General features: G+C 31.5%; 6 protein-coding genes across 8 annotated transcripts in view; 3 read left to right on the forward strand and 3 right to left on the reverse strand.

The window, feature by feature from the left end:
* Positions 1–80: 80 nt before the first annotated feature.
* LOC117235933 (pre-mRNA-splicing factor syf1 homolog) lies at positions 81–3,879 on the reverse strand. The gene is made up of 15 exons (XM_033498424.1): positions 3,838–3,879; positions 3,607–3,755; positions 3,209–3,530; positions 2,845–3,144; positions 2,615–2,756; positions 2,357–2,508; positions 2,059–2,279; positions 1,814–1,976; positions 1,639–1,752; positions 1,401–1,563; positions 1,210–1,319; positions 931–1,134; positions 637–850; positions 407–553; positions 81–288 (listed from the first exon to the last, which is right to left on the reverse strand). The coding sequence occupies exons 1-15, from the start codon at positions 3,877–3,879 to the stop codon at positions 212–214; spliced, it is 2,520 nt and encodes an 839-aa protein (XP_033354315.1). The 3' UTR covers positions 81–211.
* A 412-nt stretch (positions 3,880–4,291) lies between these two features.
* Positions 4,292–6,037, forward strand: LOC117235938 (programmed cell death protein 10). The gene is made up of 5 exons (XM_033498434.1): positions 4,292–4,600; positions 4,811–4,988; positions 5,090–5,222; positions 5,307–5,471; positions 5,552–6,037. The coding sequence occupies exons 1-5, from the start codon at positions 4,529–4,531 to the stop codon at positions 5,634–5,636; spliced, it is 633 nt and encodes a 210-aa protein (XP_033354325.1). The 5' UTR covers positions 4,292–4,528; the 3' UTR covers positions 5,637–6,037.
* LOC117235940 (actin-related protein 2/3 complex subunit 5-C) lies at positions 6,000–7,770 on the reverse strand. Its single transcript, XM_033498437.1, has 3 exons — positions 7,517–7,770; positions 7,356–7,428; positions 6,000–6,414 (listed from the first exon to the last, which is right to left on the reverse strand). Exons 1-3 carry the CDS (start codon positions 7,675–7,677, stop codon positions 6,175–6,177), a joined length of 474 nt encoding a protein of 157 aa, XP_033354328.1. The 5' UTR covers positions 7,678–7,770; the 3' UTR covers positions 6,000–6,174.
* A 351-nt stretch (positions 7,771–8,121) lies between these two features.
* Positions 8,122–9,326, forward strand: LOC117235939. The gene is made up of 4 exons (XM_033498435.1): positions 8,122–8,516; positions 8,593–8,717; positions 8,795–8,905; positions 9,106–9,326. The coding sequence occupies exons 1-4, from the start codon at positions 8,374–8,376 to the stop codon at positions 9,222–9,224; spliced, it is 498 nt and encodes a 165-aa protein (XP_033354326.1). The 5' UTR covers positions 8,122–8,373; the 3' UTR covers positions 9,225–9,326.
* Positions 9,327–11,166: 1,840 nt separating this feature from the next.
* Positions 11,167–27,178, reverse strand: part of LOC117235936 (mitoguardin) — a 41,560-nt gene continuing 25,548 nt past the window's right edge. The window contains exons 1-8 of one of the 3 annotated variants that reach the window (XM_033498431.1): positions 16,776–17,102; positions 15,266–15,453; positions 13,754–13,941; positions 12,903–13,040; positions 12,662–12,774; positions 12,402–12,570; positions 12,059–12,292; positions 11,167–11,987 (exon numbers count right to left, since the gene is read on the reverse strand). In XM_033498431.1, coding sequence (XP_033354322.1) covers positions 11,670–11,987; positions 12,059–12,292; positions 12,402–12,570; positions 12,662–12,774; positions 12,903–13,040; positions 13,754–13,941; positions 15,266–15,344 — 1,239 coding nt within the window. In that variant the 5' untranslated portion in view covers positions 15,345–15,453; positions 16,776–17,102 and the 3' untranslated portion in view covers positions 11,167–11,669. Of the gene's footprint in view, positions 11,988–12,058; positions 12,293–12,401; positions 12,571–12,661; positions 12,775–12,902; positions 13,041–13,753; positions 13,942–15,265; positions 15,454–16,001; positions 16,248–16,775; positions 17,103–27,178 lie in introns of those variants that run through there. The other 2 variants (XM_033498432.1, XM_033498430.1) reach the window with 2 other exon arrangements.
* The window catches only part of LOC117235937 (protein unzipped), a 33,778-nt gene continuing 23,802 nt past the window's right edge, over positions 17,203–27,178 (forward strand). The window contains exon 1 of the mRNA XM_033498433.1: positions 17,203–17,547. The gene's annotated coding sequence lies outside the window, so the exon portion shown is untranslated. The remainder of the gene's footprint in view (positions 17,548–27,178) is intronic.

Below are 27,178 nucleotides of genomic sequence, written 5' to 3' on the forward strand. Positions count from 1 at the left end.
AATGATATTATTAAAAAATTGTAAGAACATTTTATGATGAATAGTCTAAAATACTGATTTGTTTTCTGTGAAAGAGTTATATAGAAAAATTAATTTTTGTCGCTGAAAGTAATATTTTGTTAGCTGTATCAACGATGTATTCCAATTACAAATCTTATATTTTATTGTGAATTTTATTATTTACATCTTTTTCCAACAATTTATACATGCCTTAATCATCTTCACCATCAGTTGTCTTTAAACTACCAAATACTTGTGATGGAATAGTTTGTTTCTCAACAGGTATGTCTAAAAATAAAGATACGAATAAGAAAATAAAACACAAATTCTGAAAGAATTTATAAATACATTACATGCGATGAAATGTAATAAAAATTTTGATGTATTATTATATATTCTATATTACCTTCCTCTACATCTGCTTCAGCGTCATCAACGTCATCAATATCAATATCTATTTCATCCGGATTGTTTACTTGAGATTCTGCTTTACCATCTTTTTCTATTGCACCACGAACAAATTTAATACTGTCCTTATATGTGGTAATATTATCTGCAATATTATATTTATTACTTTAGTAAAACTATATATTTAATATTTCAATTACTTCTTTTGTGATATAACAAGATCTATACCCTGTGTTTTACTATCCAAAAGACGCATTGCATCTGCTGGTATATCAGATGGTGAGTTTGATGTATTATTTAACATTTGTGCAGACATCATATTCACTTGAGTGTTGTACATAGCTTGTACACTACGCTTAATTCGAAGCATTTCACGCATAGTGTCTTCATTACCATGTCTCACTTCAAACTCTTTCCATATTTGCCAGAAATTTGAAGCCACCTAAACGAGGTATAAAGATATACATGTATGTAATATTAATTTTAATATTATCTTTAAATGATTCAAACAATACTTCATACCCTTGGATCGCAAATTTGACTGCAGTGCGCATATATTGCCCGAGCTCTATCAACTTCTCCTAATTTCGTTTCCATTTCTGCGAACCGTAAACACATTTCTCTCGTATTATCTTCATTAAGTACTTCGATAGCTTTTTCATATATCTGCCTCGTTTTTGGGACACCATATATGTCTGCTGCTTTTTTAATATATATGTTGAACATCTGTAAGACGTATACATATACTGAATTTTTATTAAATTTATGTTCGTTACATTTTTATAAAATATTGCTTCATACCTCAAATTTTTCTTCAGGAAGAACAGCATTAGTTGCTCGTTCATATACAGACATTGCATGCCTAGCCAAACCATGTTCCTCTTCTAATTTTGCATACAGTAAATACAAGGCTACAATAATATAAGAATTAATATTGACATCATTTTTTGTTGAACTTATAATTATATTAAATATGTATTATGTAAAAATACCTTTGGCATATTTTGGTGGACAAAATTCTAAACATTGTTCAAATAAATCTCGCGTTCGTTCTAACTTTGTTCCACCATAACGTTTTAAAAATTTTGTAAGATATGTATTCCATATATCGTAAACGTTAGGCCATTTGAAGAGTGCAATACCTTTTTCATAAGCCTAAAAATAATAATTAAATGTTATGGAAGGTGATTATTAAGATTAAATAGTATTCCTATGTAATTTAATATATACTCTGAAAGCTTCTTCAAAATATCTATTTTCTTCGAGAAAGAGTCCATAATTAATAATGATTTGCGGCGTTGCGATTTTTAGATCTATAATTTTGTCGTACACAGCTTTGCAGGTCTGCAAATGAAAAAGTACAAGAATTTAAAATTTTATAAATAAAGTTATTTACAAAATATACCTTGAAAGTCCCAAAACTTTCTTCTAAATCAGCATACATAGACCAAACTTTTAAAGATTTATACAATCTCATTTGAACTGTTTCTGTTTCGTCATGGTAAGCTACCTTACGGAATGGCATAGCAGTAGCGCGATGCATCAGTTTTAACGCTTCTTTATAATTTCTGTATGAACGAAGTTATTACGTTAGTTACAGAATGATGATACATTTAAATTACTATCTTACAAAACAATAGAATTCCATACCCATGCCTAATTTCCATTTCTGCCCATTCACACCATACAGAAGCAAGATCATCGACTTTAGTATAGGGAACATGAGTTGCTTTCTCGAAAACTACTCTAGCGTCTGCTATTTGACCATTTTCTTCATAAAATTTACCAAATTCAACCCACAAAGTATGCAATTTACCTACTGCCAATTGTGGTTGTACAGTCTGTACAGCTTCTGTATATGTATTAATAATCTAAAAAGAGAAGTTATAACTTATAATAATAAAAAAGTCGTTAAACAATTTTTTATTACAAAATTTCATAAAAATACCTCGTGTGGTTGTCCCTCATAAAGCCTAACTCTTTTATGCCATTCTTGTACATTATGAGGATTTTGTCTGAGTAATACAGAATTCAGAAGTAATAAACGCCTTTCCATTAAATGTTCAAATCGTGCTAATCTCAATTCTAGATCTATATCATCTGGGAATACGATTGTAGACAATAAAAAATTGTAAATATTATATACTAAATAAGATTATATAGTTAAATATATGTGTGTATATATATATATATATATGTCCTGTACCATCTTCAGTAGGATTTTTTGCAGCTTCTTCCATACGTTTGCTAAGACTAAGTTCTTCAAATTGTGCATAAGCATCAAACACTTGAGTAAAGTCTCTAACAGTAGTCACTGTTTGTATTGCTTCTTCATAAATATCCCTCGCCTGTACAAAATAAAAGTATTGAAATTATACAGTAACAAAACATAAATAAATTATATTTTTTACAAAATCGAAAAATTATTTAAAATACCCTTTCGAATAAACCACTACGAACATAATAATCCGCCAAAGAATTCCAAAGAGGGCCTAACTGATCAGTATAACGTCTTAAACCGCCTCTAATAATTGCATCTACATTAAGAGATTTTATTTTAGAAGGATTCTTTGATATTAAATCACACAATTCATTCCATAATTGATGATTAGATTTTCCATGCTTTGATACAAAATCATCTTGATTAACAATTTGTGCAAGTTTCACAGCTGCTTCGTCAAGCCTCCCGATTGATATCAGGTATTCTATATACTCTTCTGTATCTTCTGGAGCTAGCTAAAAATGAACAACACATTATTAAATATAGGTCATGAAGATAAATAAAAATATTCTATCTTACCTTAAGATACCTTCTAAAAACTCTAACTGCAGTTTCATAGACATTATGCTTTTTTAAAAATTCAATATACAATGGCCATATACGATGATGTTGCGTGATAGGGAGAGCTCTAAGTGCTCGATCAAAAACTTGACGAGTACGCGTAATGTAACATTGTTCTGTCATCAATGTGCAATAGTCCATCCAAATTCTGGGCATTTTATGCATAAAAACCAAAGCACGCTCAAATGCATTATTTACGTCTTCATAAAGCGGATCTGTTATGCACCTCCCTTTCAATTGGTTGACACGTTGACGAAGATAATTGTACCATAACTTATAGCTAATCAAAAACGAGAATTTGATTATTTTATAAAAAATTGTTTGACAGAAAAAAGCAGAAAAGACATGTCCTCTACCTTCCAGGAAGTTCCTTTAACGCTCGTTCGTACACAATGTTTAAATTACTACTTTTTGTACTTTTTAAATGATCTATATAACGTTGCCAATGTTTCACGGAATAAGGATTTCTCAAAATTTCTTCTTCGTATGGTAAATCTTCTTCATTCTATTCCATAAAAAAAGACAAATAAAAGAACAGTGACGTTCCACACAAAAAAAAGTGAGGTTATATACAATAAATTACTTACAAAAACATATAAATTTCCTTCTGGATCTTTACGTTCCAACATTGTTGAAGATTCTAATAATTATATGAGGTATTTAATTCAAGTACAATAATAAATTAGCAATATTCCATACGTATAATCAAATGATAATTGTGGGGTTATACTTAAGGTTATTTTCTACTACAATATTTTGATATACTTCGTTTTAACCGCGTTATATTAAGGCGCTATTTCATTGATCGTCCGTAATATAATTTAGAATCATTTGGTATCGCACCTGAATATAATAGGGAATATATTTGGTAAACTAGATGTTTAGAGATGTTCTACTAAAAATATTCGTGGAATTGTAAGATGATAAAATATTTGGTGTATTGAGAATACTTTTATCATATTTTTCGAATAATTACAATGTTTTATTACCCTAATTTCAGAATTTACTAAAAAAATTGCAAAATATTACGTATTCGAGAAAAATTTAAAATAAAGGTATTCATCTGAAAATCAAGTTGCTCAACCTGTTTACCTCGTTTTGGAATGAGACACTAAGCGTGACAGCTGTCATATCAGGAATATGATCGAAACAGATACTTTTTAATGTAAACAATTCAATCTGTACCTGGACTGGCCAATTAAGAAATCAATTAGCCGCATTTAATCGATTACGAATTAATTACATTTGAACTATACTTTTAAATAAACGTTGTAAAGGATGACAATGGGCGATGAGACTCCAGTTACATCACTGGTCCTTCCTGTCATCTTAAGACCAATATTAATGAAGGTATTGACATTTCTTTTACTTGTAGATTGTAATTTCAGTTACTCACTAAAATATTTGAACACTTACAGAAACCTCTTACGAATATATTATTTGTACGAATATATAAACAAGATACTCTTCATATGTATATCTTAAAAGATTATTTTAATTGAAGAATATACATTTCTATTTCATATTTGTTATTGATTTCTCTAATCCATTGTTACATAGCTAGAAAGACAAAATGTATTGGCAGCTCAAACATTACGTACAGCTTTATTGAAAGCTGAAAATTCCCATCCAGGAATTACATACGATTTAATCCTTGGTATAATACGACGGGCAGAACTTAATCTTGATATGAATGAGAGTGTTTTAAGATTACAAGGAGCAGCTTCTGATTATGATGGTATAATTCTAATATAATAAAATAAAATATGAGTAAAATATAATTAAATACTATGTTTAACATGATTAATATTCTGTATTTGTTTTATACTATAATTACAGTTGTAGAATATAGATCATCTAGGTCTGAGGATGCTTTCCAGGAATTAAATCGTAAATCAACTTCCTTAAAAAGAATACTTAGCAGAATTCCTGATGAAATAACAGATCGGAAAACTTTTCTCGAAACAATAAAGTATGTTTCCATACTTATGTATATTGTAGTCAAAATAGTTTTATTTATATCATACAGCATGCTTTTGTAATACACCTGTTTTAGAGAAATTGCAAGCGCAATAAAGAAACTTTTGGATGCAGTGAATGAAGTAACTGCATTTATTCGTGGTTCTGCTGGAAAACAGGCATTGGATCAGAGAAAAAGAGAATTTGTTAAATACAGCAAAAGGTTTAGCAATACATTAAAAGAATATTTTAAAGAAGGACAGTAAGCATCACTACATTCCAATTATCATACATCATACTTATCATATTTTCTTTAAAAATACAACTATTTTCTTGTTATAGAGCAAATGCAGTATTTGTAAGTGCATTATACTTGATACATCAAACAAATATGATAATGCTCACAGTAACGGACAAATGTGAGTAATGAAAGCTCTGTCAAATGATATTTCCGCAATAATGAAATAGGTCATAGCTATTATAGAGTTTATTTAATATACTAATTTTATCCATTTCGTTATGTATTTGATAATAAGATTTAATTATCATTTAATATAAAACATATATATATGGTACTATTGTTTTATATGTATTAAATTGTTATAAAATTATTACATGCAGACGAATATATAGATACATAATATACAAAATTCTTATAAAAAATATAAATATTATTTCTGATATATTGTACTATTGTTTTGTACATAAAACATAGAAGACTCTAGTTTAAAAACAAAAAACATTTATCAATAATGGTGGAGATTTAAAATGAAAGACATTTCTCCAAATATATAAGAAATAAAAATTACTTTATTGATAACAAATGTACACCAATGTGTTATATTTTTCATGTGGAATCTACATCCTCTATCTACATCCTCATTGTATTAACAATGACAATGAGTAACAGTAAGGATTAATGGTAATTATTATAATGAACATCATTAGAAAATGTACAAATTTTTTCAAGCACGTTTACTATCTGCAAACGCTCGTACAATACTGCCAACACCACTGATATTGTATACCTTTTCATGCCAGGTTAATAAATGACTACTACTACCCTCCGTTGGAATTTCAAATCCTCTGTATATATATTTCATTAAAACATCCAGCAAGTCACGATCTAATTGTGCTAAGCAATCATCTATTTGAGTAGATTTTATACTTAGAAGAACTTTTAACGTCAGATTCCTTGCGTTATCCTGTAATATATCATCACTATTGGCTTTTGCAAAATCACATATATGTAGATTATACAAAATAAAGATTATGTCTTTTTAATAAAATAAAATCAGTACACATTTTCATTTCGTTAAATACTACATCATGAAACATATTTATTACATAAAACATATACACAATTCACAGCTCATGAAAGCATTTGAACACTTACCATAAAAATCTTTTATGTATATATTGTATGTGTCATATAAAACATTTTGAAATTTTACTAACACTATAATCAGACATGACTATCCTGATTACACTGGTAAAATTTGATATCAACTTGAAAGAGTATATAAAAGTTACAATATATTGATTGCAAACATATATTTAATAAAAAATTAATACACAGCATGAATAGTCATTTTAGAAGCTTATTAATATTATGGATAATTGACTGTTTAAATACATTTATCATTATCATAAAATATATATATACTTGCATTAAATATCTTATGGCTTTCATATACATTTCTAGGTTTGTTTCAAACTTTACAAACATAACTATAATAGCTAGATCTCTTTATAGTGTAAATGAAATTTTTAAATGTTTCCTATAACATATATAATATATTCATGAAAGGTTTTTGCAAGTGTACAAATATTTTTATAAGATAATGTACATATAATATATTGTCCCCTTTATGGTAAAACTATCATTGTGTAAATTATTGTGTTGTTATAACGTGATAAATGTAGTATAATGGAAAATATTATATCCGAATATTTTGATTATTATATGTTCAATTGTGAATTTTTGTAATCTATGAAATTATGTATTCATGATATTAATATAAAAGGAACAATATATCTTATACCACATGTACTAAAGTGTACTTTAGAATGATAAAAATAAATTTCATCACGTCATAAACTCGTATGTTAAACGCTGAAGTAAAGGGCGTGTTTCTGAGGTTACCTTTACTTGTTGATTTTTACACCCAAGTGGTGCAGACCTCAATACTGATATCAGTGCTTCTGCATTCTTACCCTTGAATAAATATTAAGGAAAATGCGATGAAACATAAGAAAAATCACTGTAACGTTATTATATCTATATAAAAGCGATGAAAAGGATATTGGCTAAGAAGTGTCAAAATTTCATTTTCATCTGGGCCTGTAGGTCCTCCTATTCCTCCGTCAGCGTCTTCTTCTCTGAAATTATTATCACTGTATTGATCAACATCGATTTTTCGAAACGCTGACGCTGACGAATCTTTTTTGCCATCGTTTCTTGACATTTTATCTTTGTGTTTGACGTTTTACCGTGATTACGCCCGGCTTATCAACTAACGCCGTGAAATGAATCTTTATTGGTCTTCAAACATATAGTATACATAGTATGTCTTTCATTCGAACAGCCGCTAAAGAAAATCTGAAGATTTTTGTAGATTATTATCTTTACTTTTCACATTAAAAATATTACTTTATCGTTTAAAAATAAAGGTTTCAAATTAAAAATTTAGTTTTATTTTACAAATAAAGTTATTTTCTTAATTTTACATTTGTAATGTAAATCGTTGTAAATAATTGTTCAAGCCATCATTGTTAAATATGAAATTATAAAAATCGAAAAATATGTACTTGATTATAAATATATAAAAAAAATTCCACCAATCAAAAGCATGAACTGTCTTTTTAAGTTTATGTATGCATCTACATATGTATGTATATATTATTATATCTGTGTTATTCTTATATGTATGTTTATTGTTCTTCTTCAGAATACAATAGTTTTGCAATTCAGTATATTTTTTTAAGTTTACTATCTTTATGATTCTTTGTTCTTTTTCTCCGAATTCAAATTTGTTTGTTAGATACTTATATTTCACGAATAGGAGGATGGATTTTGTACTCATGAAAACTTAAAGTGATATCGTATTTTTATATTGTTTTACATGTAATAAGTGTATACACTTTTTCTACGACTTTACGTTATGAGCTTTTTAAAACTTGTGAGTAAATATCACACACCGAAAATTGTATGGTACCAGACTGATACTACAGTCATCGTACGTATTTTACTATGTGATATAAAGGAATATTTTCTCCATGTTGAATGTGATCACATATTATTTAGGTATTTTAAATATCTGATATCTAATATAAAATGTCGCTAGCAAGATTATATAAAAAATGTCTATATCGGTTTCTAGCACAATAACAAACTCAAAAAAATATTATATTTGCTCATATTTTTTTGGAACTGTAATAGCAGAAAAAACAACCCATAGAAATGTAGGAAGAGAAGTTAAGATTACACTTGTAAAAGCACATAAAGGTAAAATAAATATTCTTTTTATTTATTTGTTATATTATTTTTATTATGTATTTATATAATTTTTATCAAAATAATAGGGACAGAATGGTTAAGATTATTTATCGCAATGGAAAAGAATCCTTTAATCAGCGTAGATCCAGATCATATATATAAAAAGGACTGGATCCTTGAGTCTTTCAAAAATATAGGTAATTATAACACATACCATTTAATTAATAATAAACAGTTTTTTATGTTTATTCATATAACTGTTTTATATATATATTTATATATATAATTGTTTATATAAAGAAGAGAATATTAACGATTAATGTTTGACAGTAATATTTAGTAAATCTTTATTGATGATCACGTTATGCAGAGTCTAACAAAAGTTATTTTATCACAGAAAGGGAGAGTTTTGCAGAATATAAACGTAGAAATAATATAACTCAAATAATGCCACTCGTGCCATCGAGTGATGAAGAAGAATCTGATGATGAAATAATGGATGCGTTATTTTTTTAAACTACTTATATATACATATATATAATAAACATATGTGATCAAAGTGTGATATTTGTAATACGTAAATATATCTTTAAATAAAGGAACAGTATATTAGTTAAATTTGTTTCTTAAATTTTTACATATATGCATTGTTTATTGACTGAGCTGTAATATTGCATGCGATGATACATAATACTCTGATGTACATTATACATAAAGATATCATTTTGGCGCTGTGAAGTCTGTCGCATAAATATAAAAATGAGAATAAGAATGGCATATTACACTTACATATTTCATATAGTATCATCTAGGTAAAAATTCATACTGAACGTAATGTTTGAATGATTTTGAAATAAATAATAAATGTAAATGAATTATTATTAATACCAACTGCATTCATTATTATAAGTGAGAAAAAGATCATGCTCCATACTTGAATAAGATAGAATACTTGTGTCTCGAATATTTTAGCATGTATTCATTTTGTATAAGTGCAGTATAAAATGCGAGACTGAATGAAGACAAATGAACAATGTTTACATAGCATATTATTTCTTTGTATATAAAATTTGTTGTATTTGTTATCCATGATTAATTTGCAAGAAGTAACACTTAAATAATTACAATAGTGGAATGTTTTCACGCTATGTTGGTAATATAAAACGTAAAGTATAACTGTACTGAAACAAATACATATTCATACTGGTTACAGGGTTATCAGTAGCGATATTATTCTTATCTTTGGCAATGGACTCTTTGTATTTTATATAATGTTTATAAGCGATTATTTTTTTATAAGAGATTATAAAAAAATATTGTTTATATTTGATAGTAAGGAGATGATGTAAATAGATCTATAACGTGAAATAAAATAACCAAATATGTTTCTCCAAAAGTTTCTTAATTAAAACTGTATATATTCTAATAATTTATTAATAAAGAGGACATTATTATTAGTGCCTTCATACTATCATATAGTAATGTTTCATGGAATATATTAGGAATTGGAACATTTTCATCATACTACTTTTAAATGCTACAAATAGTTTGTCATTATATCATTACAACTACTTTGTAGTATATAAACAATTTGGTAACGTTGAAATAATAGCAATATATTAAAACTCATTTTTATAATAAAATAATTATATTTAGCCTTTTTAGTACCGAACAATGATATATCGTTGTGTATGCGATGGTGCCTTACTAATCGCGTCGCGAGAGAACTTTATCTCAAAATAAATTTATAAAACGTTATAAATGGTTGAATTTTTCTGCAGAAGCACTGTGTGAGATGTTCCACAAATCGAAAAAATTGTTTATGGAATTAACTTTTTGTTATATTTCGCGATGATTGATACCGAGACTGTATACGCTAGTACCATAAAATAAAAATTCGATACGGGAGATTTGCTTGAGACTGTCATAGATTTTGAATAACACTGTTTAGAACAGAATATCTCCTTATGTTTCACAAAATAAAAATAATCTTGCGTCGACAGAGCAACAATAAAATTTTTTGTGGGCTTACGCGGAGATCACGCACAATTTGTAATATATGCAATAAAGGATTACACGATGTATACATTAGTAACCATAAATGCTAAGTAAATTATTTGTATGAGTAATAATAAGTAAATATCACACATTTTCAATAGCCGGATAACTATAAATATTTATAATAATATTAGAATGTTATTTTAGTGATGTTATACCAGCTCACTTGTTTTGGAGCAAGTAATCCTCCTACGCATCATGGGATTATCATTTAGCTTTGTTTTTGATGTTAGAAATTTTGCTACAAATAATTGAGAATGCAGTATTGATGCTTTATATTACGTATTCCACATCAAACTATGACCAATCGATTATTCTTCTTATTTGCAAATACTGTTTACAAAAAAAAACTGATTTTTACACTTTTTAATTGGCATTAATTTATTCCCCCTTTATTTTGTAATATGTTCCGTTTTGAATTTTGTAAATATCATTCTTACTTTCCTTTTTATGATTTTTTTCTCAAACTACAAATTACATCAAATTGATTTGGTACTTTTCGCTTAGGTACAATTCTTTCGATCGGCACTAAAAGGGTTAAACATCTTGTTCTAAATTCTTGTACTAAAAGCGTATTGAGATTAATATCTACATATAATCTATACAATATACATATTACAAGAAATAAAATTATATAAAGAATCACTCCTACATTCATGTGTGTTTTGAATTGAAATATACAAAATAATGTAAATGCGAAAGAGATTGAAGAAATATTATTACATCATAAATTCAATTATCTTTTACTCATAATATCAGCTTTCATAAAACTCGTACAATAGTTGCACTGATGTGCATAAATATGGACAGACAACTTGCAACAAATACAAAAGGGTAAAGATTGTTAGAACATTCTATATATATTTGACACTGCTATACAGTGCTTATGATTATGATGCATGATTAACAACCTTCTAGAGAAAGTCTTTGATTTATATTTTCGACTCTTATTTTCATTTCCCTGAGTATATCTTCAGCGAGGTTATCAACAGTAGTATATCTTACTTTAAAGAAATTAAATATATCTACAAGGAATTCTATTACTTGATCTCTGAAATAGTGGCAGGTAGAACGTAAACTTCCTTCTGGGCCTAGGAAACCCCACACAAGCACTGGAGAAATTTGTTCAGAAATCGAGTAAAAATGGGCTAGAAATCCTTTATCATATTTCAGCATTTGTCTTTTACCCATAAGAACTGACCAAACTGCAGTTCCAATGGCCTTGAATATAAAATTAATAGACATCAATAAGAAATTAAACTAAAAAAGCATTTACTATTTTAAGTACCTACAGTTTCACGAAAACTAGCGGATATCCATCTGTTTTGTAAAATAGCTTTAATTGATGAAGGCGGTTTTTCAACTTCTTCGAAAGCATCTAATAAAATAAAGTCAATCAGAACATCGTAGAAATTTATACATTTGACGCCTCTTCCGGTTAATTCCTCCTCCATCATACTATGATTGCTTGGCTCTTGTAAAAATTCTAACATTCGTTCGTAATGCATTAGATAATCTTTGGGATCCTAATATTGAAAATAAAAAATCATTTATTAAAAACCAATTTAAACTATTTTAAGATATACATATTTATATCTTTTTCAAGTAGAAGAAAATGATGTATGTTGTGTATACCCTGTCTGCATACATGATCAAATCACTAATGACTTGTCTGCCTATGTCCGCGATCCATTCTGTGGCAGAAGATATAGTGAACAATTTTGTATACGCTTGTCGCAAGCAATGTACCTTTGCTAAATATTCAATGTCCGAGCCACACTTTACTAACTCTGTGTGCAAACGTCTATAATAAAAATATAAATTATAATAAATTTATATAAAGCATATAAATTTCTACATTTTTAAATATATCATAAAAATTAAACAAAATTTACCTGCATAAAATGCTTTTGTCTTCGTGTTGTTTGAGTGCAGCGTGATATAATTTTTGTTTTTCAAAGTGCGGGAAAAATTCGGAGAATTCTTCAAATTCCCGTAAATCTGCTACCTATATTAATATTATATATATGTGTAAGTAAAAAAAAAAATAAAATAATATAATACCTATGTAAAAATATCGAATAAAATAATATGATATGCAAGTAAAAAAAATATATAAATAAAATCTAAACTTACTCCATCACGTGCAGATTCAAAAGATTCCGGAGAAGACGCAGCATCTGCTTTATCCTTACCGGATATCCTACTACCTATGTTCGAAGGTTTGTGGCTATCTATACTTTCCTCATCTTCATTCCGGAACAATACTGAATGCTGCAAAAACGTGAACTTACTACTTTCCTATAATTTATTTTTATATTGTACGCGACATTAGAATTCAATTATTGATAAGATTACCCATTAAAATGTAGTTAATATAATTGTAAGATCATTTTATGTGCTTAGATTTGAATGAACGCAGTAGCGATGCCGTGAACTTCCTATGCAATAATTCTTCCTTGCTTGTTGTTAGGTCAAGTAACTCATTGCACTAATTACTCTAGTCAGTTATCATTTAAATTGGATTAATTCTTGCATTTTTTTATATGGCGAAAAAGCAATTGATGAGTGCAGTGGAATGGAATGGTATAGAATGACATAGAAAAGATTTCAGAAGTATAAAATTTTCAGTGTCATCAGCAAACCTGTCTTAACAATTTCTAAAAGAATCTTTAATAATATATTCTAAAATGAGAATACTTATAATTAAACATTTCCAAAATATTTTATAATAAACATATTTTATTTTCAACAACAAAATAAATTTCAGGACTTTCTACAGCTACCAGCAAAATTGCATCAATAATACTTGAAATAATTTTTATAGTATACTGTAGAATGAGTATAATTAGATATTTATAAAATATCCTGTAATAGACAGCCATTTTTCCATTTTCAATGATAAAATAACATCAGAGATAAGTGAGATTTATTTGAGTAATGAAACGGAAAGGAAAATACAGTACAGATAGAACAGATATGGTTACCTGGTCGATAAAAAGGAGTTCTGCATGGTTCTGAATTTGATAACCCATGTCAAGGAGTTCTTGCACATCTTGCGTAAATGCCGCATCCGCTGCCGACGGTAATGCGAGTGTACCATTACTGAATGAAGAGCTGAACGCCGTAAGAGCATCCTCCCAGCAATAGAGAGCTTTTTCCAGAGCCTCCAATCCTGCATCATTAAGTTACATCGTTTTACATTTGTCAATTTTCATTCTCCTCTTCGGAGTGTACCACGCAAATGACGAATTCGAACTCGTTTAATTCGTTCTGAGAAACACTTCTACACAATACTCGAAAGAGGTCCACGTATGTACAGTTGTAAATTGCAAAAAATATACTTTATATTCGCGATATTATTAATTAGCAAATACTTTTAATTTTTATTTTATTGACACACATTAGACTAAACTGCAGATATTTATTTACAGAAAATTTAAATGTACGTAATTTGTACATAATAAAACATTCTTTATAATATTTGAAGAATGAAATAAATTATTATCTAGTTTCTGTTTCTTTGAATATATTCATAAAAATATTAGTTTGTATAAACATCCGTAGTTTAATTTACGATCGAAGCAAAGACAAAAGGTATAGGATAAATTAATACTTTCAGAATCAATCGATTACTTCTATCGTTGTGCTGTTAAAATTTAGAACATTGTTTTATCTACAGTCTATGCTGCAAACACATTTTCTTTGAGTTATTGTAATTATCAACTTAATAATCTTTGCTCGGTTACAAGTTACAAGGTTTCGTACTAATAAATCTTCTTGCATTATAGTTTGCATTAATGAAACAAATGAAATTTTAGAAATTAAAAGTTATTAAATTATTCTATTTGATGCAAGTTGTAAAATTGTGAGTAAACGTTCTATAATCTTGTAACTTACTGAATATTATTACATAGTTCGTAAATTATTATGCAAGAGGGTGGCAAGTGCAAAAATAAATAATAAAGAAAGATATATATATATATTAAGTAGAACCTTTGAATTCTATAGTGATAAATAATAAAATTCGATATAAATATATGCATAAATGAATAAAGTAAAAAAAATTGCAGGTGACACGACATAATTTATATTAATATAAAATATATTAGAATCATAAATAAAGAAATATTATTTCTAAGAAAATGGAAATCTGACGAATTAATTTGTCTCTCCCGCTTAACAGACTTAAGTAATCATTGAGAAACAACTGTACAATTTAAAAAATGCAATCTTCTAGAAACACGAACGGGATGAAGAGCAACTAGTTCGGATTAGAAAGATGCAGATAGCGAAATGCATGTTTTCAGACAACCAGGAAATGCTTTGACGGAAAGAAGCTTCAGACGAGCGTCGCGACTCTGGTACTTGGCATTCGCACAAGAGGCAAAGGTAAGTTCAACGACTGATTTTGCAACGGCAGAAAATTTACAGATGAGAGACCCTGTTGGTCGGCGTGTCAACCAGTCAGCAAAGAGTAAGGGGTTGAGAGCACCTACTTAACGTTGTCACACTGTCGCAGGATTTAAATTCCGAGTCGGTGACGACATTCTCCGTATTCAACGTTTTGCCAGTCATAAATCGGCGCGCATACGCCGAAATTCGTCACGAGAGCGGAAACCGTATACGCGCCATCACCAATTAAGACGGGTACCCATGTCCAAAAGGTGCTGGCATTATTTTCAATCTGAGACAAGAATAAACTTTGTATCTACATCAATGGCTGTCTATAAAGTTCATTATAATACTGCTATGGGTATAAATATTGTATCAATTTACGTTAACAAGCCGAATAGTTTGAAGTAATTCTTACTAACATATATACAGTCGAGGACAAAAATAAATGGACAAGTAGTAGAAGTAGATATCAAGAAATTTAATCGAAGCAGTACTAGTGTTTATATACACTTTAGTTTTATTTATTATATATCTTTATAGTACATCGATTATTTATGCTAGTAAATAATTGAAATTAATTATTTCCATTTTTATGTTAACAAGTCGTAATCAACGAAACTTCATTAATACCTATTTCCACTACCTGTTCGCTTATTTTTCTCCCACACTGTATATGTGTACACACACACACACACACACACACACACACACACACACACACACACACACACACACACACACACACACACACACACACACACACACACACACACACACGTATCAAATGAAATTTACGTACATAAAAATTACGTGGATACTTGAGTATAAATAATATACCTGGTATAGCGAAGGCATCAATGAATAGATCCGTTATTAAGGCTTATTTTAACTGCTTTAGCCTCGGATAAAGGGAATAGATATAGAGGAAAAAATATATGCAACAGAGGGAGTAATGTTGGGGTGTCTTCCAGTGACGTATCTATGCAAGCATAAATTTGATTCATTCACGTGAATTTCATCAGCTTTCGTATAAAAAAGATGAATTTTGTTATTGGAAAACATAACAAATAACTTAAACAGTTCTCTATAAAATATTTTAGCTGCGAAAAATTATATATAAAATTACAAAATTCAAACATTACACGAACATTTGTAGCTTTTATTTTTAAACTGTATTCTCACGGAAGATAAGTATCGGCGTTTCGTTAATTTTAATTTTTTTCATCATTGGTCAAATGACATATACTGATACTAATATTATAATTAATAACTTAATTGCTAATTGTAAAGAATTGCCTAATTATACGTATGTTCATAGTATATACAAATTCAAATCACACTTCCAAAATGTATGAACTATTAAAAAAGGAAACTGGAATATAATTTTAAATCCACCTTTTCTTCATCATTATTCGCTAATTCTAAGTTTCATCCCTATCAGATACCAGTGATACATCCTTATACATATTATATTACCTATAAAACTCACTGACAAAGTCATACGAAAAACCTAGGATATTCTGTATATGCAATATAAAAGCGGAAAATTCAACAGAAAATTCGTGAATCGAAGAGGAAGATAACCTAGTAAACGGCTCAAATTGTACAAACCATGGTACTCAGATTCGCGGCAAGTGGAAGTGAAATATCCTTTATTTAACGAAGATAGAGATTTCGTACGACTGTTGGACGAGGAGAGGTTTTCGTGCGGCTGGCTACCCCTTGAGAATTCTCGCAACCCCCATTAGAGGAAAAGATACACCCTGAAGAATCCAGCACTGGCGATGCTGCCGGATGGTTGGCGTCAATAATACCAAAGTGACGTAATCCTTTTGGAGGTTCGTTATTGGAGGATGTGTCATCCAATGGGGAGGGGTCGATACGGCAGCTGGGAGGCGCGCGCGGTCTCAAAGTGTGCTCCAGGCACGCGTTGCGGCACCGAGGTTCGGCGCGCTAGTAGTGCACTGCTGGAATCACCACGACGAGGTAGGTTACAGAGAGGCGATATAAAGAAGAGAAAGAGAGAACGCGAAAGCAACGGGTGATAGAAAAGGATCAAGTTAGATCGAGTGAGCGCGCAGAGAAAGAAGGAAGGGTGGGACACACACTCTGTAGTCCTCGCGCTAGCGTCAGTTATTCGGCTTGCCGCTTGCTTGGCGGGTGTAGTGCGCTTGTATATTCTTCAACGATTGCTACGGCAGGCCGTTGACACGCGAATATTTTTTAACGTATCAAATACATAAATATTCCATAACGCATTGTCGTTCTGTTACGCGACAACAGAATAAAACTTTGGACAACACCTAGTGCCATACCGCGTAATCCCCGTCCCCTTGATGCCATTTGGACTCGCTCGCATTATTTGGATTAAGATAATGCAATAGTAAGTACGACTGTTTCCTTCTCTACGATTATTGAACGCTCCTGGCTAGGGGTTTCTTTGAAAAATGCCTCACTGTAACAACATTATGCATTCTAAGGGATCTCGAGTCTTCTCGTCAATACTAGATAATTTGTAATTTTTTGATAAAAATTATATAAATTTATCACCTTGAAAAATTTTCTATGGTTTTTCGTAAAGTATATGGATAAAGACTTGGATTTATCCTTACGTTATGTACTTTCTCGTACGTCTTTCATTTTGTTCTCTTCGAACCTTTATATTTCAGTCGTCTGAATGTAGTGCTAAAATGTGACTGTTATATTTCTTCCAAATAGCATTAAATAGTATTACTATTACTATTACAAAAGTATCGTACTTGTATTATAATATTTCCCTAAATAAGAAGTTGATAGTTGTCGACTTTCGGCTAGGAAATTAATCGATGCGAGCGAACAGCGTAGTAGGGGAAATGAAAGATTTCAAAATATTGCGTGATTTCCGATAGGATAAACGACACCGCGAACATCTAGGGATATTATAACGTTCGGTATCTTTTTAAAAGAGGAACTAGTCTGTCTCTGTAATTGTTCAAGATCAGGTATATCTTCGGTATAGGTCAAGTTCAGGGGTCAATACCTTGTATCCGTTGAATCTCGAATAAAAGTGAATGCCGTAAATGTAGCAATAGCACCGCGTACCAGCAGATCGATGGAGGTGCCTGGTGCGCTGGTGAACTTGGAAATTTCCCTAGCACACGCGCACTTCCTGCACCCGTGATATTTGCGTATCCGTTATATACACCTTGCCCTATACGAACTTCTCTGTACACATATGTGCTTCTATTAAATCTTAAAGTACAGCAGGCGTCTCGGAACACGATGCATAGAGAGTATTTGACGAGTGATTCACCGCAATTTAGGCGTATTGTGTGCAAAATGTGAAGGATGTTAATCCGGCCGAGTAACTTCCTCATATCCTGGCATACGGAATAATGAAATCGAAACGAATTTCTGTGAAAGATTAAATATACGGTGAAACCGAAATTGCTAGAGTGAAATCAATGAACGTGAAAGAGGTCCATTCACATTTATATGCTAACCTAATCCAAAAAGGGCCAACATTGCGTTAACGTTGTTGCGATGATGAAATCTTGTTAAAATGTTTCTCACCTCCGATGTTTTTAGTTGTTACTTAAATATTTCTTTCTCTTACAGTTTAGAAAATTGTAAAGAAATTTAGAAACTTACACGACCATAATAGTTACTTTTTTTCTTACATTTTAAATATTTTGTTTGTTTCTGATTTGTATAACGAGCGTCTGCAAGATATCTATTATAGCAATAGACTTTTATACCTTGATGAGAGAATATGTAAATTACTTGACATTTTTCAATAATTATGCGTTTACGCAACTTTCATGCATTATTTCCATACTTGATCCTTAACGGGTTAATGTGAAGGACTAGAATTTATTCATTTTATTTATGTTATGAGAATTTAATTTTATTGCAATGAGATTGACTTGTGAGAAAAAATCGAAGAACTTGTACAAAAATAACAAGTAATTTTGCTATTTTGCAATTCGATTGCAATTGATAATAATGGCTTTCAATAATGGTCGTACGATTTCGATTGGAACAGTTTGCTGGAATTTTCCGCGTTTTAACACTTTCATATCATTTTTCATCATGAAAAAGAGAGAATAATAGCGCTCCATATCATAATGCTGATAATACACGTGCATAATCGAATAATACCTACGCTCGGTTAAGTTAATGAAGATGCACACCGTCGAATGTTGAAAGGAGCATGATTGCGAGTTTGATGAATAATATCCTGATAATATTAACATGCCAAAGATTTACTACATTTTCTCGATCGATCACTTTCATGACGAATATTATTGTATCGTTTGATATTACCTGTCATTGGAAATGAAATTACTATTAAACAAACAGAGATGTTCCTTTAATTTACTATTCAAGTAATAGAAGATCGAATTTACTACTACTACTATCTATTTATAATTGTCAAAAATTTAGCATTGCTTTCTTTCTATGTCGTTAGAAAATTTAATGTTACTATTGTTTCTAATTTGCTATTTAAATATTTCTGCAATTTACTATGCAGGCAGCGCAAATGAAGAAATATACTAAACTTAACACTGTCACAATATCTCTACGAATGTCAAAAATTTAGTATTGCTAATATTTTTCTATAATTGCTAACAATTTACTATCTCCCCATAATAGAATATTTCTCAGCAATTGTGGAATTCTGTTTGAAACTTCTATTGAAACTATTAATTTGTTCGTGACATGGAAACGTGTTGAATCTCTGCCAAAGCAGCGACTGAACATTGCGAAAATAGGGGTGATGTAAATGGAAGAACCGGCATTCGGAAAAAAAAAATCCATTACAATGGAACAGACTGATAGAACGAAACACAAACTGATGTTCCGAAGCAGCGACCCAGTTACATAGGCACCACCTATAGGCAACGACCTGATAGTACCTCCTATACTGACAATTTCTTAGATCTGATTTCATGTCTACGTGTAAACAAATTCTTAACGATCGTTTCATAATAACGACTATAAAAACAAAGTAGTTAGAAAAAAGGGAGATGAACAGAGGACGAAATTATTCAGAAGCCGAACGGAATCTTGAAGAATTGAGCAACTGTGACTGAACAGAAGTAAAATCAATCACTCAATCAATCGATTAAAAAATATTCCACTTTTTTACGTCCGACTTAAAAATAATTAAAAAAAGTAATAAGCAAAAAGTTAAATTAAGAAAATAAATCGACCATTCGAACAATCTTATCCAGTTCAAAAGAACCTTATGAAATTTTTGATTCCACATATTGTTATTTGTTAGATTAAAAGGCTGAAGCGAAGAAGAAAGTAAAAGTGGAAATTATTAATAAACCAGGTGAAACCTTCGGAAGTTGATCATGCGAGGAACCCGTGTACGCAATTACGTCACTTTTTAAAATTTCACTGTATTTCGTGTTTCGAAGAGATCTGAGATGGAACAAAATTTAGAAAATAGGATCGAAGGGGGCTTTGAAAGGGAGGAGACAGAATTATTAATAAACCAGACTATTAAAAATCGATCATGCAAGACGTTCGCGTGACACGCGTGATGACCTGTCGATATGACAAAAATTTCACTACAGATCACTAACAAGATACATGATATGATCGTGTCGGTTATTAGGTAATAGTGGATCCCCTGTCGAGGATGCTTTGACCCTGATGAGGCTAATAAAAGTGACATCATTATCGCTTGCCGCAACGAGCTTTTAACCTACGTGGTTCGCTCTGATTTTCATAATCTGGTTCGCATCATCGTGGATGCTCTACCCCCCATTAGTCGTTGTCTTCTTGAGTTAGCGCCGCAGTATGACAAATAGAGAAAGTTTACTCTTCTTTCTTTTCACATTCTTCTCACTTAAGTTCTGGAGAAAGGCTATCGTTCGATAATATTTCACAAAATCAAATATTCATATAACTGTTTCGCAATTAATTCATTAAGGGGATTAAACAATGAAATAATGCGTAAAAATTGCGTAAATGCAAGCAGAAGGCCATAGTACCATAATTTGAAGAGGAAATAGTTTATCACAGCTCTATGAAATCATTCAAGTTTTTTAAACTTTACAAAATTATAAAATCCAAATGGAAAAAGGAACAATAACGAATAAATATCGAGCAAATTAGAATTCTTTATCATAATATGAATTCACTAATGTGAATTAACTAAAATGAAATTGTAAAATAAATGTCTTAACGGAACGTTGGTCCTTGATTGGTTAAAAAAAAAGGATATTTAATCTTTCTGATTATTCATCTTTCAACAGAAGATTTCATAGGCGTTGTTTTCGATTAGGTTACATTCTATTTTTTAACATTGTCAAGTAGGGGTTGTCTATAAATCACAGTCGATCGTTTCATCGACAATGTTTTCATTGACACGATTTCACTGACACCGAGTTCATCGTCGATGTTTATTTATCAAGACGCTGAAACCATCGACCATCATTTCACTGATATCATCTCTCGCCAGCAATTATTACCTTCACCGCCATATGCTATCATCGAATACGCGTCTGTATCCGAACATTCATTTTCGCGCATAAAAGAATAAAGCAGAAAAGGAAAATGATAAAAGTTACTACGAAATATTGTTAATTCAACAGTAACATAAATTATACGTCGCCTCCGATTTCCATAACTTTTTAATACGTTGTCGAAATCATTATCATGAATTGTGTTGTGGTTTTAATGGGGCGTATGCATAGCAAATCAAACGCGTGGGCGGAGAAGGGGCTCTGCCCCGTAGAAAATCTAACTTCACCCACGTTCATTTCTATCTAAAATAAAATTTGATTTAGATTAGCTTAAATCCTTTCGCGCTGAGGGATTCAGACTCTGTCCCTTTCTCGCCCACGCTTTTACTTCATAATACACGTACGTACATAATTCTCTAAATACACGTGCATGTATGTTCACTAACGTTTGTGAGTCACGTTTTCCGTCAAAAAGTCGTAAGAAGCGAGTTCTGTCGAAGTTACAAGAAATATCAGTAGCATAGATTTCAATAAGAAACAGGAGCGAATCTAGCTAAGGGTATATAATCAACGATAATACGTGTCTACAAATACAATGATAATTGTCGACAGGAGACGATGTCGAGGAAATGTTTGCCGGTAATTTTGTGGTAACCTGTGAAACAGAATGCCAAATACTTGTACTTAATACCTTCTTCATCGTTATTTCCTCAACCTAGATTTTACTTGGTCCTTAATGGGTTAAGATGTGAATTAGACGAACGGTATGACAGCATGGGTAAAAGATGTGGGCGCGGAGGGGTTAATCGACGTTGTTCATGGATAAAAATATCCAGTATCACTTTACGTGAAAGCAGTATTAATATTGTTAACTTATCCTTGCGTACACGTAGATAGATAAGCGTTGGAGAGATTGTGGAATAGGAAGAGGGTAAAAGGTGTACGTACCCCCCACTTAGACTTTTGCCTTCGTAAAGTAGAGCGATGAAGGTCACACTGTACGAGCCACGTCAGCTGGAAAGATCCTCCGTATCTCGATAAACTCGAGGTCCAACGCCTAACACTCCGCTCTTCTTCGTGGCAAACACGAAAGTCGCACCGGAAATCCCGTTGGAGTTCCTTCGCTTCTTTCTTCCAGACAAAGTTTAGTATACTAAAGCGAGGTATACATAGAATATCAGCAGGATGGTATACAGATTCATTGTGGTTTGAGGTGGTTGAATTTATCAGTCTGGAAGGCTTTATATCTTCCTCTTAGAGCAAGTGATTTTATTTATAGTATTTATATACAGTATATATAAATATTTATAGCACAGAAAGAATTTTGTTTTGAGAAGACATTTTGTCCAGAGAATACTTTCTTTTTCTCTCTTTTTTTTGGAAATGTATTTTGTATTTGTTGGAGTTTGTACGAAGATTGTCAAGAAAGAGAACCCTCCTTAATGAATCAGAAATTATTGAATTCTTTTGAGGAATTCTGTCTCCTATAATTTCTATCTTCTGCTTACGAGATTTGATTTGAATTTCTCGAAGATTTTACATTTTCTTCTAATATTTCGTAAGATAACGTTTCGAAAACAAACTCCCCCGGCACCTTCTTTTTGAAAAATTAATAAATTGGAAATTACTGAATTTTCGAAAGAATTCAGCCTCCATCGATGCTCTGATCATACGATCCCCAATTCCAAGATACATTGACTGTGAAATTTAATTTGAATCCTTTGAAAATTCTACGTGATATTTAAGAATTTTCTACCAATAAAACCTTCAGCATTCCCAGCCCAAAAACCTGAAAATCGCAAATAGCTAAGTGTTTAAAAAATCTCTTCATCTCGCAATAATTCTATTATAAAATTGTCTGCTCTTTCTTCTGTGAGTTTCATTGGAATAACGCGAGTTCTCTGATCGGTCGAGGCACATAGTTGAACCCGCTTGAATCCATTGAACGTCATCAAGGTATTAGAGAACATCTCTCGTGGGCGTGCGGAGTGCTTCGTACTCGGTGGAATCAGCTTGAAGTGTGGAACGAGTCGGAATTCGAGTACCTGGAAACGTTGGTACGGTGGAAAGTGGCGTAAGGTCGGCGTGTAAATACGTACAATGCGGCAGTGACGTTGTAATTATTCATAGAGCTGCCGTCTAGCCACGTTCAATCTACCTGACAATTCCACCGCCAACATTATCCTTCGATCGATTTTTAAAAAATCTCCTTCAAGCCACGAGAAACACAGTCGTTGAACGAATGGAAACTTACAACAGACCGTACCGCGACGAATCGTCTAGCGGTTTTGTTTTTAAACGGCCCTACTTACTTCTTAACGTTATATACCTCGCGATGAATCATCGGTCGAGAATCGCGAGATGATTTCGCGTGCAAGTCTGAGATGTGTTCTCTACAAACTGTATGACGGAGAAAGGAGTACAGCTTGTCTTTTGACACTGAAACTATATTAGTAGACGTAGCTAGATTTGTTATTATTTGAGTGATGAAAGTCATTTTTAGAAGAATTTCTCTCCCTTTGTGTTTGCATTCGCATTTTGGAATTAGATATTTCTCGTTTCCTCTGTGGTGATCTCCACTTCCGTCTTAGCAATTCATCGGAGTAATTTCAAAAATTCAGTCACCTTGTGATTCCTCTTTTTCCTCTTAATTCGAACAATTAAAATAATATACATACATACGTACGTAGGTATAAATATTTCGGAGATTATGGTGCTAATCATTCCAGTAGGTTCTAATTATTGTCGCGTTATGGTTTCTTTTTTTCGTATAGCTTCGCGTATACGTTTCGTAGGGTGTAAACAGCAGACTTAATTGCCACGATGTGGCTTCTTGGTAGTTTAGCCTTAACAGTGATCCAGATAGGCTCTTGGTACCTTCGAAAGACCACGTAATTTCATATTCTCTCCAGAATATTATATGATTTTTTAATTCCACAATATATTATTATATAATATTATACAATTCAATGTTATTAATATTTTGCCATATAGATAAACTGAATCGATGATTATTCGTACGAAGTTTCACCCTTGAATTTTTTCCTTTTATAAGAACGCTTACAGAATGTACATTTCATTATAAAAAGTTTTAGACATTTGACTGAACGAACGGTTGTATAACACAATAAAGACGTTGACAAATGTCATAGAATTTTGAAAAGGCTAGAAACGGTAAAAAAAGGTTGAACTTAAACGACCCAGTTAACCTATGGAGTGTAAAGAAATATGTTCTTTCTACGAAGAAATAAGTCTGCTAAATATATAGAAATCTACACTGACGCTGAAATATGCTTATTAATTTTAAAATTACGTATATACATATTTTATTTGAAGAAGAAGATGAGGAAGAAGAAAAGAAGCAAAGTAGATTATTTTATATGTATTTTGTATATATAGATCGTACCATGAGATGCATGGCATGAAAACTAGTCCGTTAATTGCATTTAGCTAGAAAGAACATTGCCTTGAAACGGAAAACATCAGGCGCATCACACGAGTTCAAGAAGACAGCGAAACATTGTAAAACAAGATCGTGGAAATCGAGCGTTAAAAACCGGCGCCATCGGTTAGACGAGTTCAAGGAGCGCGATTCCAATCTCTCGGATCGAAATTGAAGTGGAGGATTCGTTGAATTGGATCTGAAGGACCGAGGATTGCCTCTAAAACGGCTTGAATAAACCATCCTGGAATTAAATACAAAGCTTCGTTCATATTCGATTATTCAGACGGATTTGCATCAGACACGAGATAAAAGCTAATGGGACTCATTGAATTCAATTGCATCCACCGATTCAGAACACCATAATGGAAAGATATTTAACAACTTCTGACAGAAGGAATATGCCGATTCCAAACACGTAAAGGTAAAACGAATTAAATGGATGAAAAAGAAGAAAGAACGAAAATCTTGCATTTAGACATTCTATAAGTATAATTTATATTTAATCATAGTATAATTGAAATATTCTGTAAATATGGGACTATTAGATACATAAAAAGAATATCTGAAATTAATCTCTTCTTTTCAAATAAAGGACGAATTGCTGACACAGGTAAAACTATAAGAGGAAGCATTAGACAAAAGCCTGACACATAAATCACTAATAATTCACAAAAGAAATTTCCACGATTTAAAAAAGAAAAGTAGCTTGTCATAACGTTACAAGTTCTTCGTAAAATTAAAGCTTGAGGCAAACGCAGAATATCAGAAGACTGAGAAGGATTACGCTGACTGAGACAATAGAAATAACGAACGATAAAATACGGAAACATTGTTGAGCGTTAAGCATATAATACGTTGAATTTATTGATCGGCTCTGTAGAACTATAGCTTCAAGTGCAATAAAGGGACTAAGAAAAAAGAAGGAAGAAAGGGAAAGATATCAATTAAATGCCTGGAATCCCTTTTGATAATTATTACAGAATTAAAAGAACATAATTCAATAATGCAAGTTAATCGAAAAAAAGAAAAGAACCGCAAATGAAATATCATACTGACGAAATGCTGAGCCTTAACGGGTTAAAAATATGATTTTACGTATGACTACTTCCAAACATAGTCCTCTTCCGAGTGACATCAATGTCCACGATGAGAAGAGAGGGGGTCTTGCTAGCCGTAAACTGGTGGTTCAATTTTCAATGCACTCACGGGCAATCGAGGGACGGAAATGAGTTTAACAATGACTGCGGAGAGACGATCCGGTTGCATAGGTGCCCTTGACAGTGATAAATAGATACTGCAGCCGGCAGTCGCCTTGTCGACTAGGATATTCATATCTCGCCATTCGTATCAGTTCCTTTTCGGTGATCGGTTTCGTTATATCGCAGTCTGTTACCTCGTGATGCATTTAAAAGAAATACAAATTCACGTGTTTTGTCGCTTTTATCACTTAGTACCAGCCAATTTACCGTATTACGGTAATAACTATAAAATCGCGAATAAACGACTGTTTGTACGTTCGTTTCATAAACACAGGGTGTCTCAATAATCGTGGTAAAAATGGCAAGGGAGTGATCCTAGGTGAAAAGGTAAGTTGGAAATATAGAATAGAGCTTCTTCGTACGACGCTTCGTTCCTGAGAAAATCAAACTTGAAAATTGATCAGACACGAGTTTTACAAATACCAGTTTCCCGCTACATCTGTTCAAATTACGTCTTCTCGAAAACGAGGACCTAAATGGACAAATTCTATTCTATATTTTTAACTTACTCTTGCACGTAGAACAACTACATGCCGATTCTTCGCTCATATCCAATCAATCAGTCAAACTCGTGTTATACTAGACAAATGTTGAAATTCGATTTTCTTGAGAACTAAGCCTTTTCGACCAAGAATTTTATTCTACATTTTCGTCTTAATTGTGAACATCGGACCATTCCCTAGTCGGAAGTACTATATTACGTGGCATATTAGACACCCCGTATAAAAATATATAACTATATATGAAATTGAAGGTTTTTGCTGATAATAATAATAATGAAATGCAACGCAGTCGGTTCTGAACGGTAAATACCGTTTTTTCTTTCATGAATTTGGTAATTTTACTGGA

The sequence above is a fragment of the Bombus vosnesenskii genome, unplaced genomic scaffold, assembly GCF_011952255.1.
Source record: "Bombus vosnesenskii isolate JDL3184/JDL3185 unplaced genomic scaffold, Bvos_JDL3184-5_v1.1 scf7180000013334, whole genome shotgun sequence".
NCBI classification, from domain to species: domain Eukaryota; kingdom Metazoa; phylum Arthropoda; class Insecta; order Hymenoptera; family Apidae; genus Bombus; species Bombus vosnesenskii.

Bases quoted from the DNA above. Each gene is read 5' to 3' on its own strand.
- LOC117235940 (XM_033498437.1), bottom strand. From the start codon at position 7,677: ATGTCAAGAAACGATGGCAAAAAAGATTCGTCAGCGTCAGCGTTTCGA. The intron at 7,429-7,516 runs ATATCCTTTTCA...ATATTTATTCAA, and splicing joins ATTTTGACACTTCTTAGCCA to GGGTAAGAATGCAGAAGCAC. The intron at 6,415-7,355 runs GTAACCTCAGAA...GATATATTACAG, and splicing joins GTAAAAATCAACAAGTAAAG to GATAACGCAAGGAATCTGAC.
- LOC117235939 (XM_033498435.1), top strand. From the start codon at position 8,374: ATGAGCTTTTTAAAACTTGTGAGTAAATATCACACACCGAAAATTGTA. The intron at 8,517-8,592 runs GTATTTTAAATA...ATCGGTTTCTAG, and splicing joins TGTGATCACATATTATTTAG to CACAATAACAAACTCAAAAA. The intron at 8,906-9,105 runs GTAATTATAACA...ATTTTATCACAG, and splicing joins TGAGTCTTTCAAAAATATAG to AAAGGGAGAGTTTTGCAGAA.
- LOC117235933 (XM_033498424.1), bottom strand. From the start codon at position 3,879: ATGTTGGAACGTAAAGATCCAGAAGGAAATTTATATGTTTTT. The intron at 1,135-1,209 runs GTATGAAGCAAT...TACGTCTTACAG, and splicing joins TTCCTGAAGAAAAATTTGAG to ATGTTCAACATATATATTAA. The intron at 554-636 runs GTATAGATCTTG...ATAATATTGCAG, and splicing joins TTTGGATAGTAAAACACAGG to ATAATATTACCACATATAAG.
- LOC117235938 (XM_033498434.1), top strand. From the start codon at position 4,529: ATGACAATGGGCGATGAGACTCCAGTTACATCACTGGTCCTTCCTGTC. The intron at 4,989-5,089 runs GTATAATTCTAA...CTATAATTACAG, and splicing joins AGCAGCTTCTGATTATGATG to TTGTAGAATATAGATCATCT. The intron at 5,472-5,551 runs GTAAGCATCACT...TTCTTGTTATAG, and splicing joins GAATATTTTAAAGAAGGACA to AGCAAATGCAGTATTTGTAA.